Here is a 12,779-nt window from a genome sequence, read left to right as displayed (position 1 = left end):
CGGTCCCATTTCATTCTCTCCCAAGAAGCAAACTTCTGCATTGAAATTACCATCAGATATTTCCATTTCGTGTCAGGCAGGGCAACACACACTTTAAATGTTAAACAGCTGACAAGGGCAGAATAAGAAGGAATCGGGAGGATGGTTACAATTGTATATCCAGCACAATGAGCATTTAAATAGTAGCCATAATGCAAAGCATGCCAGGCAGCATGCTGTAGGCCACATGCTGTGAACATCATTAAAAATCCAGTAAATCACTGTAGGAGAATAAGACACTTTTGCATATTGAATCATTTTTATTTTCTGGTATTTCCTCATCCTTCCTCCTGCTCTTTGAAGCCTTTTGATACCCAGTGCAGGGATCTGGCTATTGTATCATTGGCTCTGCATTTGAATATGCCTATGATTCTTGAATTTCTCTTTGGGGAAATGTCTTCTCGGTGTCACCTTTCATCATACAAAGAACATTCTCATTGCAGGAATTGTGCTGCTGATGCTCATGTCACCCCATAGCAGTTGGCTGGGTAGGACTGTACCGCTTACCTGGCTTCCAGATGTCAGGAACACGGCCGGTCACTGGGAGGGAGGTGGGGTGAGGTGATAGGAGGCTGCCCTGGGGTCGGCGTAGCGGCAGAGCCAATCCAAACTCTTGCTGGTGTGTCCACATTGTACCAACCTTGTGTAAACCCTACACAAATCCAGAGTGGAGTCCCTAAGATGGTTGGATGGTACAATGTACGCCTCCTTCCGGCAACTCCTGCAGCCAAGTTGATTGCTCTGATTTCCTTTGGACCACATCAGAGGCCAAGAGGGAGGTCCAGCTGAGGATCCATACACACTACCCAGGCTTGCACCCAGGGGAGGTCACACAGTGGTTTTACTTCATCCCAGGGGCACACTTCATTGTCTCTTGAGACAGATGGGTATCCATCACCACCACCACTATGAGTGTCATCTAACAAAGCAAAATGGGAATGATTGTGTTACTTCTAATTACAATACAGTGGTACCTCAGGTTAAGAACTTAATTCGTTCTGGAGGTCCGTTCTTAACCTGAAACTGTTCTTAACCTGAGGTACCACTTTAGCTAATGGGGCCTCCCACAGCTGCCGCTGCGCGATTTCTATTCTCATCCTGAAGCAAAGTTCCTAACCCGAGATACTATTTCTGGATTAGCGGAGTCTGTAACCTGAAGTGTCTGTAACCTGAAGCGTCTGTAACCCGAGGTACCACTGTACATGTTGGCATTTATACCATGCTTTCTTTGAGAGTTCCAAGTATGCTCTCTTCAGTGGGCTTCACAACAACTCTTTCAGATAAAACATTATTGTTATCTCTACATTGCAGATATGGGAGCTGAGGCCGAGAGGGACATGCCTAAGACCACCTAGTTAGTTGCCAGCAGAGCCAAGAGTCGAACAGGGGACTTCTTGGGCCAGCCCAAGACATTTTGCTCCTTGAGGCAGAACAGCATATTTAATGCCTATCACCACTATCACCAAATCAAGGTGTATGGTACCCAAGGCCAGCCAAGTTATTTTGGCACCTGGAAGCCTCATAAGCATCTCTCCCTGGCAGAAAAAAACACATAATCATAACACACTGTTGCTCTTTCATGTTACTCAAAATCTGCCGTCTGAGGAAGCCATGTCAGTCTGCCTAGCGGTGGGGTCTGCTAACCCACTGTGCTGTGTTAGCTCTGCTAGTTAGGGCCATGTTTACCTTTTTGGGTGTCCTCGAATCTCTACGTGTGATAGCAGCCACGTAATTAACCTTTTGCAACATTTATATCCCCAGGCTGCCAAACGAGTCATCTTGTTGTCCGGAACCCCTGCCATGTCCCGCCCTGCAGAGCTTTATACGCAGATTGCAGCTGTCAGACCATCCTTCTTCTCTCAGTTCCATGCCTTCGGGCTCCGCTACTGTGATGCTAAGCAGGTAACGTGAGTCTCTATCCTTGGCAAAGCAGAAGCCAGGAAATTATTATTTGGAAATAATAATAACCTTCCATTCCATGAAGCGTTTTGTGCACTGCTATTCCCTTTACAATCTCTCAGTGACGTCTTGCTGCGAAAGGGCAGATTTCCGTAGTGACAACTGGCCATAGCTCCATGGTTACTGTAAGATTTTCTGCCATTTCTCAAGCATCTCCAGTTAAAAGGTTCCTAGCCAAGTGTTAGGGCTGGGATCGACTTTTACCTGAAGCCTTGGCTAGCTTCTGCCTAGCCTAGTTGTTCACCAACTAGATTGTTCACCAACTAAGAAAGCCTGACTGAACATGACCTCTGTGATTACCAATTAACTCATTAAATTGATCAGTGTGCAATGTCATAAATAGTGTTGTCATCAATCATATTGATAACTGGCCCCATATTCTGAGGTGTAATATTGACAAGGAAAAATATATGGAATTGGACATTACTATGAATCCGTTAGTTCTGTATTCCTAAATGGAAAAAGGATTCAGTCTCCAATATGCTTTTTGATTAATGAGTTTTAAGCTACCAAAAATATGAGCATGATTAAATGCTATTCTTTTTTTCTTTATATTTACCACTAAATCAGATATTCCAATGTGGTATGAAACAGAAGGTATAATTCTTCTAATTATGATTATGATGTTTGCAAATATCAACAAGCTGTAACATCTCAAGGGATAATGCTTGCTTTTGCAGTGCATTCGTGATTGTATCATGTCTGCTTCTTTGCCTGCATTTATACCTTCATTAAAATTCCCTCCAGTTGCTATTTCACTTTCCCCTAAACAGAGTAGATCTTCAATTAGTTGATAAGAAACACTCATCTGACGACTGAGTACTACATAAATATTCACTGATATTAAACTCATCTGTCCAAGCTTCCTTTTATCATAATATATTGACCTTCTTTGTCTTTCCTGCTCTGAATAACTTCACACAAACACACTCCTTTCACTTTTGTACATGCGCCAGGCCCAGTCCTAATGGGTCATACCCATTTTGCTCAAATATAGACCCATTGAGGTACTTTTCTTGTTTTTAATGGGAGGCAAAAGGTTAACGGGCAAATACATACATACATACATACATACATACATACATACATATTTGATTATTGTTCTGGCCAAAGGCCATGACAAACCCCAGTTCTTTCAGACTTAGTATTTCTTCATATTTATAATGCTATCTTATAATGGAAAGACATTGATTCTCTCTGCTTTATGGCATTCCTAATGTCTGAGGTATATGTGGTTATCACTATTCCTTATCTACTGTTTTTTTCTTCATTCTAACTTTTTCTTCATTTCTTTCTGTTGTGAATTCCCCTGTTTCAGGTCATCCTTCAAGGATTCTGTGGGCCCTCAACCCTTCTTGCACCACCAACTCTTCCCAAAAACACCCTCCCTCTGCTGTTTTCCCCATTACCAGGCTTTCTCCAGCCCAGCTGATAGTGGTGCAGGATGGGAAGAGGAATTGGTGGGCAAGAGAAGGGTTAAAGTTCTTCTCCTACCTGCTCCCCTCCCTCTTTGCCAATGTTCCTTTCCCTGTTGTCTTTGTGATGTGTAATTCTTCCCTGAGTTGCTCAAAAATATGATTAAACATTGCTCTGGGATCCATAAGGATAGAAATTGCCATAATAAAAGTAGGATATAGTCTTAATATAAATTGTATTGTCTGGGTTAAACAGCAACAAGAAAATCTCAAACATGAACACCTCAGTTTAAAAAAACAAGACCCCGAAAAATACTCCATTTTAAACGGAATTGATTTAGCTTCATGGCAGAAGACCACAAATCTCTAGCAGATGCAATAAGCAAAGATGGAATTAGTTTATTGGTTTACGATCCACAACTCCTTGGCACTTCTTGCTCATAAAAAAGTGCAACAAATGAAACGTCACCTGTTTTTATTTATGTGCCAAATTTTATAGTTGCCATCGAGCCATTTTTCAAAGCAGGTGATGTGAATAGTGAGCATTAAAAGACAGAAAAGTGCACGTAGGTTGTCACAGATGCTCAGCCAGGAGAAGTTCAGGAGCTTTGCTGAAACATGCGACCAAGTAGTTTCTTCCACTGAGAATGGCCCGGGTCAAAAAAAGCGGCTTCTTAACTTTGCTGTTTGATATTCTAGGAATCCAGGGCATGCATGTTTTTAGCGGATGTAGTTTTACAAGGCCGTTGAACGTTGTCAATAAGATGATTATGCTTTGAGGCTCTCTTTAATTGCCAACAGGGTTCTGAATAAGCCGAAGGAGTGCAGATAATGAATGCGCTGCTAGCTGCAGAGTTTTATTTTCTGAAGATCTGTAGGCCTAAAACATCTGGAGGGCCGAGGTTGAGGAAGCCTGCTCTTATTTATTAGTGACATACCTGAGAAACAGACTCCAGATGTGTGCTCCTAAATGTCTTGCACTGACATGCCCATGATTTGCCTTACTCCTCCAATCAGACATCCTCCGGCAATATCTTCAACCCAGATACCTTCCTCTGCTCTGCTTCTGCTGAAACCTACATTGTTAGTTTCAGCCATAGTAGATACTTGAGACTAACGTAATTCATGTAATAAAATAAATAAACGTTTTAAAAAGGCATTTCAATGGATGGGAAACATTTAAAAAAATGCAGAAAACAAGGTAATTATTTACATAACTTTTGTGGACTAAAACAACCAAAAATAGTGAACACTTCTCATTCACTTGTGTGATTTCTGTTCCTGACCTCAGATGAACATACAAATTACAGCACAGTTACAGTTACAGTTGGAAAGGATGACAGAGATTAAAATCTTTGGGGAATTCTCTTTGCATATTGGTTATCACACTAATGCTCAGCCTGGAACTCCATTTGGTTTTTGGATCACTAGAACACTTTTCCAAATGTTTCTTAGCACTCGTGTAAGCTCAAACCTTCTTATTAGTATTATTTTAAAAATTCAAGTTCTGTTCCGTATCTGAATCCCAGTACATAGATGTGCAGTATACTCACAGTTCTTGCATGAGTGATGATGCTACTGATGATGTTTTAAAGTTTTTGTTTCCTCTTGTGCGTCTATTCCACTCAGCGGCCTTGGGGGTGGGATTATTCTGGATCATCCAACCTTGGTGAACTGAAGCTTCTGCTGGAAGAATCCGTCATGATCCGTCGCCTGAAGTCTGACGTGCTCTCTCAGCTCCCTGCAAAGCAACGCAGAATGGTGGTGGTAGCTCCTGAAGGCATTAACGCAAGGACAAAGGCTGAGCTGGCAGTGGCTGCAAAAGAAATGGCCAAGGGCTATAAGAGTGTGAGTCGGAAATATTGTTGGGCGAGAACATGGCTGCATTTCATCACAATGACGAACGGTTGCTTAAAAATCTAAATATACAGTGTGCTGTTTACATCTGAACCCTGTGCCAGTTTACAAACCTGGGTTTCCAAAGGGTTGCAATGTCACAATATCAAGCTGCAGTTTGTGCTCTGGTTTGCCATTCTACAAACTACCGACAAAGCACAGTCATGGTTCTTGCTGTGCTCCGTCTCTAGAGGTTGCTGAACCATGGAGATGGGAGAGAGCAACAAATTTCTGAAGCTGCGTGCTGAAGAGAGAGGAAACGAAAACAGACAATTGGCTGTAAACTGTGGTTTGCCTGTTGTACGTTTGAAAGCTCAAACCATGTTACTGGTTCATAACTGTGGTTAGTACAAACCATGGCTTGCTGTGATGTCTGAACTGAGTTTCTGTCTGCATAGTTCGAGATACGATAGACAGGAGAAGGGTAGCTCTGTCTCCACTGCTTAGCTCTTGTTCCAGGCAGTTGACAGGGACCAACTTTGGAACCTGTGTTGTTGACTCTGCATGTCCTCAGGAGAGAGGAAAAAGTGCCAGCCTAGTGTTTGCTGGGGTAACTTCCATCAAGACCTAGCAGGGACAGATGGCAGCTTGTTGTTGTTTAGTCGTGTCCGACTCTTCATGACCCCATGGACCAGAGCACGCCAGGCACTCCTGTCTTTCACTGCCTCCCACAGTTTGGTCAAACTCATGCTGCTAGCTTTGAGAACACTATCCAACCATCTCGTCCTCTGTCGTCCCCTTCTGCTTGTGCCCTCCATCTTTCCCAACATCAGGGTCTTTTCCAGGGAGTCTTCTCTTCTCATGAGGTGGCCAAAGTATTGGAGCCTCAGCTTCAGGATCTGTCCTTCCAGTGAGCACTCAGGGCTGATTTCCTTAAGAATGGATAGGTTTGATCTTCTTGCAGTCCATGGGACTCTCAAGAGTCTCCTCCAGCACAGATGGCAGCTGCCTCATGATAAAACCTGCATATCCCTCAGTAAAGTTCTTCAGCTATGGCAACGAAAGTCAGAAGCCTGCAGGTTAGGTCCATTTCACACATTATTGAAAGGGGAATATGTCTTTGTCATTATGTGCATGCTTATCAGAGAGCTGGACATCCTCATAAACTCCAATGACAGTACCTGTATGAAATATTTATGTTGTATTCAGACAGGACATTTTTAGAGTTGCATTTAGTGGCCCAAGTCTGCTTTATAATTAGGCCTGTGCTAGATTTAGGATAAAAAGTTTAATCAAATAACAACACGTTGAGCTAGAGGGGGAATTCTCATTCCTACTCTTACTCCTGCTAGAGCCGATTAAAGGTCCTTGCACCTCTTTTGGTTTCCATAGGGTGTTTATTTCTCACTTCACCTTTAATAATGGCACCTTTAATAATTCCACAGCAGAGCAAATTATCCAGGTTTGGCAAAGCAAACAAAACATACGCGGGGGCAATGGAGGTTTATACTTGTGTAAATATATTTTAAAAATTCAAGCATGTCATCTTTTAGAATTGTGGCTGCAGAAATCTGCCACATGTGAATCCCACTAGTCATTGTACTGCTAGCTACAACCTTCTGGACCTAACTGACGGGTTTTTCAAATATCTGTTTGCAGAAACAAGAACAGAAGGAAGCTCTCTTTCTCTTTTACAACAGGACTGCTGAAGCCAAAATTCACTGTATCATGTAAGTTGCTGTTTCACAGTATCACACAAACCTACCTGACTAGGCGATTCTTGCTACAGTGGAAAGGAAACTGCAAGACAAGATTGGCAGCGAAATCAAGTTTGGGGAAAATGTTAATTAAAACATTTAAGCATTGTAGCATTGGTCTCGGTATTGAACCAGCCTGGCAAATATTTTACAGAAATGTTATCGTTAAAGTTACCCATTGTGCAGAGGGCTGAGATAAGATTTTCTGGTTCTGCTGAAAATAAGCAAATTGAGTCCTATTTGCTTTCATTTCAAATGTATTAAACCTATTTTGTACAAGGTGACGTGCGGATAGATCTTCAGTAGAAAACAACTGATCATATTTTGATGCAGAGATTTTGACGTAATATGTTCGTTGCAGTTGGGAAAAGTCCTGACCTTTATAGTCTTCAAAAATGGTCCGTAGTTTCAACTACATGTGAGAAACAGGTCCTTGGAACTGGGATTTGGCTGAATTTCCAGTTCTCTGAATAAAATAAAAGTTGAGGACCACTGATCTAGGACCATACACTGACTGGAACAACAATCATATGTGTATCTTCTGAGCCTCCTATCCCCCACTTCTCGTTCACTGTAGAGAATATATCTTTGATTTATTGGAAAGTGGAAGAGAAAAGTTTCTGGTATTCGCTCATCACAAACTCATCCTGGACACAATCTGTGAGAAACTGGAGGAAAAGGTAAATTGATCTGCATTTATTACTACTCCTTTTCCAGGACTTGGAGATCCTGGTAAACTCTTGTATCATTGGCACAATACAAAGCTGCCTGGAACTATTCACAATGGTGTATAAAAACCCATTGCGTACATTTTCTTACTGCCATCTTGTCTAGTGTTTTCCAGAATTCACAAAATACAAACCTGGCCACTGGGATTAATAACCTTGAAGTAAACCAGTCAACATCAGGAGGGATTAAATGCGTTAAAGATAATCTTCCGGCTGTCAGTTCTCATATTTCAAATCAATAGCATGTCATGAACTAAAGCTTTAAAAAAAACCCAACTTGTTAAAACGAAGCAGGCATGAAAAGTTGACCTATATAAAGTTTAAACAGTATGAAGAATATAAATAATTACATGTAAAACTGACTCATTAGCATTCCTCCCTGCCAACTGAATAGCCATCTAACATAATTTCTGTAGCAAAATTCCCTGTAGCCAAAAATTCCCTGTGTGTTTGCCATTGACCCTGCCACTCCCCTGACTTGGAGCTTTGTTTCTGACATCCCAGTGAGCTTCAGAGAAGTCCCACTGGCTCTGGGTGCTTCCAAGTTTCAGAGCTAGGCCAGAGAGCAGCTCCTACCTGCTCCATAAGTTGTGCTGGGGAGATGCTAATCAAATTGAAAGGTGTGGTCATGTGACATTTGTGGCACTTCTGTCCCTCATAAATACAACAGCTCACAGGCCTTCCCTGTACTGCATGTTCTAGCCTTCATTGGAAGGGAAAGCATTTGGTTCCAGAAAGATAATAACCTTCCTCATCCGTGGCATCTGTATTTAGCCAAGATTTAATGCAGCTCTCCCAGATTCAAGTTCACCTCGATGTCCCTGGTATCAATGGCCTTCATATGTCAGGGCTGCCTTAAATATGTGCTAAGGCAATTTAAAATAGGTTTTCCTAGATAATGTTCTCGCTCTTCAAAGATATCAGAAATTGTTTATTATAGTACTGGGCTGAGTGTCAGGATGAGAACCTTGTTACCTGTTCCAAGCAGTGGGGAGAAGGGTCAGAGAGAATGAAGGGCCAGATGGCATGAGGGAGTGTCTGGGGGTAAATTAGCTAACCAGCCAACAACTCCTGTTTATTGGGATTGGCTGGCAGGTATGTGATAACTGATGGCCAGCAAGCCTGGACAAGTACAACTACCTAGCAACTCTAAATAAAAAAATTATTTCCAGTAGCACCTTAAAGACCAACTAAGTTAGTTCTTGATATGAGCTTTCGTGTGCATGCACACGAAAGCTCATACCAAGAACTAACTTAGTTGGTCTTTAAGGTGCTACTGGAAATAATTTTTTTTATTTTGTTTTGACTATGGCAGACCAACACGGCTACCTATCTGTAACTAGCAACTCTAACCTGCTTGGAGCGAAGGCAGGTCAAAAATATAACAAATGTAAGATAAATTATCTGCTTCGCAACTTGACTAGTGAAGGAGTGGGATCCCAATGCTCCATTTGGCATGGCTCCAGTTTTCAGCCAAGTGAGGAGAGAGGAGCAAGCCCTGATGATAAGTGACCCCTTGTTTCCTCACCTTCCCTTTCAGCTTATTGGGTACATTCGCATTGACGGCTCCACACCCTCAGCTGAGCGCCAGTCCCTCTGCCAAGAGTTCCAGTTCTCTGACAAGCACTCTGTGGCTGTCCTCTCCTTAACGGCAGCTAACATGGGGCTCACCTTATCGTCCGCTGATTTGGTTGTGTTTGCAGAGCTGTTCTGGAACCCTGGGGTAAGATAGCTTGGATACTGTCTGGGGGTGCTCCTCCTGAAAGGACGCTGTTCAGAGTTTAAGATAAAACCATAAGAGGCTATTTGTGAGGAAACTGGATTGTGTACTTTATGTGTTAAAGTACAATGACTTTGTAGCTATGGTTGTTAGATGGAACCTATAAAAATGAGTATCTGTCTGGTGGTGATACATGTTTTGCATATAGTATTTAATACTACTGCTGATTACTCAGCTCCCACTACAAATAAACATTGCTGATAGTCTGCTTGATTTGGCTTTGTTGAACCAAAACACACTCTTGCGGCCTAATGACTACAAAACTGTTCAGTCAAATCTCCCTCCTGCTCCACTTCAGGTGTTTGCGTGGCTAAGGTTGCCCTTTAACAATTACACCTATTTATCATTTGTCAAGTCCTCTACAATCTTTACTGAGCAAAACCTAGTTAAAAAACAACGACATGGATGCAGCTAAGCTCCAGTTAACTGGATTTAGCCATGACTAACCTTTCTGGGATTTTGCCGATTGGGTTACACCAAGCACTATCACTTTGTTTGTACAACAGACTTCATCTGAACTCTCACCTTCCTCTGCTCTCTCTTCAGTGACCCCCTGTCCCCCAATCTTCTCCTAAGGGTTGGGGGTTCCTCAGGAGCAGAAGGGAGAGCAGAAGAAGTCCTTTTTGTATGTATGTAACTCTGTTTGCGCTACTGTATGCAAGCCGTTGTCCTTAAAGTCACAACTTGTATGAGGTACACCACTCTTGCTCCTCTTCTGAAGATGGGTAGCTGGGGGTGAGAGAGAGAGAGAGGCTTTCCCTAAGTCACTTGTGCATCTAGGTAAGAGGTTGAGCTTTAATTCGGGATTCCATTTTTACAGTCCAGCAGCCCCATCCCCAATTTTCTCCTCTCAAAATGAAGTTGGCAAGAATGCCGTAGAAGGCCTTTGCTCCAATAACCACATACTGAAATACATTGCAGTGCTTAGGTTAATGTCATGATCTGTACATTGTAAGTGCTCCATTGTCTCCCAAGACAGGCGGATGCCAGCAACTTTGGTATCGTAACTGTAGTTTGGAATAAACTTTGTACACTTTCAAACAGTACCTCTTTTGTGCTGTTTTAATGGAACATTCTGACTCATTTCATGGAGGATTAGGTTTGCAGTGGTTACTGGCCATGAGTGTTATTGCACTCTTATCTAGGCGTCTAGTTGACTACTGTGGGAACAGAATCCCATATGGGAATCTGGCCTGATTCTGCTGGGGTCTTCATTTGTTCTTACCATTGTGAAAATAGAAGTACACAAAGTGACAAGCTAGCCCATTTTGAGTCACCTTGTGAATGTTAGCTCCCTCTTTGATCCTCAGTGTTTCCTTTTTGTGAAATGCTTTCTTTTCGGTCGTTCGTTCTTTACATTTTAATAATTCTTGTCAGCAAGGAGAGTGCCATCTGCTCTGTGCCAAGCATAATGATTCATTGGTTTATTGTTAGGGGTTGTAGCAACAGTAATTGCTCTCCTCTCTCTCTTTTTTTCCCTAATTCGCATATTTGTTTTTTTAATGCAGGTTTTGATCCAAGCAGAAGATCGGGCACACCGAATTGGGCAAACAAATTCTGTGGATGTTCACTACTTGGTAGCAAAAGGCACAGCTGATGATTACTTGTGGTAGGAAGCTGGTTGAGCATGAGACTCTTATTCTCGGGGTCATGGGTAGGGCTGGACTATACCTGGTTTTCAACATTGCAAAACATCACCAGCTAAACATTGCGATATACTGATATATCACAGTGCCCGAAATAAGGAATGGAACTATTTAGAGGCATTGACCAGCTTCATGGTTTCCCCCACATTGTGATTTTTGTATAGTGCAAAATCACCCACCCACCCCCACACACCATGATTTGTAATATATTGTCAGGTCAAAAATTATGAAACTGGTATCATGATATGGACCTCAAACTCATTTTGGGTGACAGATCTATATATCACCCAGCCCTAATCATGGGGTTGAGTTGGGCAAAAGATTCCCACATTTCTGGAGGCTGGACTAGATGACCTTCATGGTCACTTCCAACTCTACAATTCTATGATTCTGTTGGTCCTCTCCATCTCCCCCTTCCATGCTGTTTTTTAGAACTTTGATCGTGAGAGGATGAAGGTCACCCAGTTAGAACCCTTTGATTCCACTTGGGGCCCATGGGTAGTGAGCAGCCAAATGTTACATCAGCACTGCTCAATGACTTTCCCCACAACCTGAGCATGCTAGACTATTACAAAAGCACCTGGAGTCTGGAAGCGCTCTGCTCTTGCAATCAGAATCAGTTTTGGAAAATCAGCATCTTTCCTGTTTATCACAAGTGTCATTCAAGTGCATGATGACTGGTACTTGATTGTTCCTTGGTTTTCAGCATTTTGCAAGGGTTTAAGTGAAGAAATGCAAGCCACCTCAGGTTATTGCTCACTCTGAGCTTGCAATGCGCTCAAGATGGGTTTTTTGGGGTGGAGGATCTGAAGACCAGAGCCAAGTAGTCGGGTTGGGTCTACTCATGCTTAGCTAGCATATTCCTTCTGTAACTTCTGTTACACCTCTCCAGCAGTCCACAATCATGACTGAGAAGAAAAGTAGGATGAAGCCAGAAACGCCTATAGGCTTGTGAGGATTGTGTTACAAGGTGGAGGTGGGAAAATGGCCCACCGGCAGCAAGACAAGGCACATCATCAGATGTTTTGTACTCCCTGGAGCCCTGAATATCAGCTTTGCAAATAATTATACCCTTCCCTCAGAAGAAACTAGGAGATGACATATCGCCCACACATGAAAGAAAACTAATGACAGTCATTTCCCCATTTTACTTGTAAATTTCTGTCCACAAAATGGTTAGTGCGAGAGTGGAAGAAAATGTGCTGTTTGCCAGGGTGGGGGTTGTTCCCCTGTCTCTTTCCACGAGGCTCTGTGAGAACACTTGGGTAGTGGAAAGTTTGTGTTTTCGTATGAAGCGTTGCCTTCCGTTGAAAAGAAGCGACATTCTGGTTTTTTTAATCTTGAGGCTGATTTGCAGGACCGTATTTATTGCATAGCAATTGCAGCTGTCACAGATGAGCTGCTGCCTTATGTGAACATGGCGCTCACCAGTGGGAGTGAGCAGTGGCAAACTTGCCATGTAGCAGAGCTCGCTTGGGCTGATGGTGGCAGCTGGGCTTTTGATGGGCATCCCCTTAACCACAGTGATAATAAGCATTGGATTACTGTAATGAGCTCTACATGGGGCTGTGTTTGAAAAGTGCTCAGAAATTTCATGTGGCTGGTTGACGGGCTGGTTA

The 12,779-nt window shown here is 42.6% G+C and overlaps 1 protein-coding gene across 4 annotated transcripts in view; it reads left to right on the top strand.

Moving 5' to 3' along the window:
- The window catches only part of SMARCAL1 (SNF2 related chromatin remodeling annealing helicase 1), a 38,176-nt gene that overhangs the window by 21,902 nt on the left and 3,495 nt on the right, over positions 1-12,779 (top strand). For all 4 annotated transcript variants that reach the window (XM_079968714.1, XM_079968711.1, XM_079968713.1 and 1 more), the window contains exons 10-15: positions 1,801-1,941; positions 5,043-5,261; positions 6,909-6,979; positions 7,584-7,686; positions 9,275-9,457; positions 11,023-11,123. In XM_079968714.1, coding sequence (XP_079824840.1) covers positions 1,801-1,941; positions 5,043-5,261; positions 6,909-6,979; positions 7,584-7,686; positions 9,275-9,457; positions 11,023-11,123 — 818 coding nt within the window. The remainder of the gene's footprint in view (positions 1-1,800; positions 1,942-5,042; positions 5,262-6,908; positions 6,980-7,583; positions 7,687-9,274; positions 9,458-11,022; positions 11,124-12,779) is intronic.

The sequence above is a fragment of the Podarcis cretensis genome (genome assembly GCF_951804945.1).
Source record: "Podarcis cretensis genome assembly, chromosome: 1".
NCBI lineage: Eukaryota > Metazoa > Chordata > Lepidosauria > Squamata > Lacertidae > Podarcis > Podarcis cretensis.
This window is presented reverse-complemented; position numbering and strand designations above follow the sequence as displayed.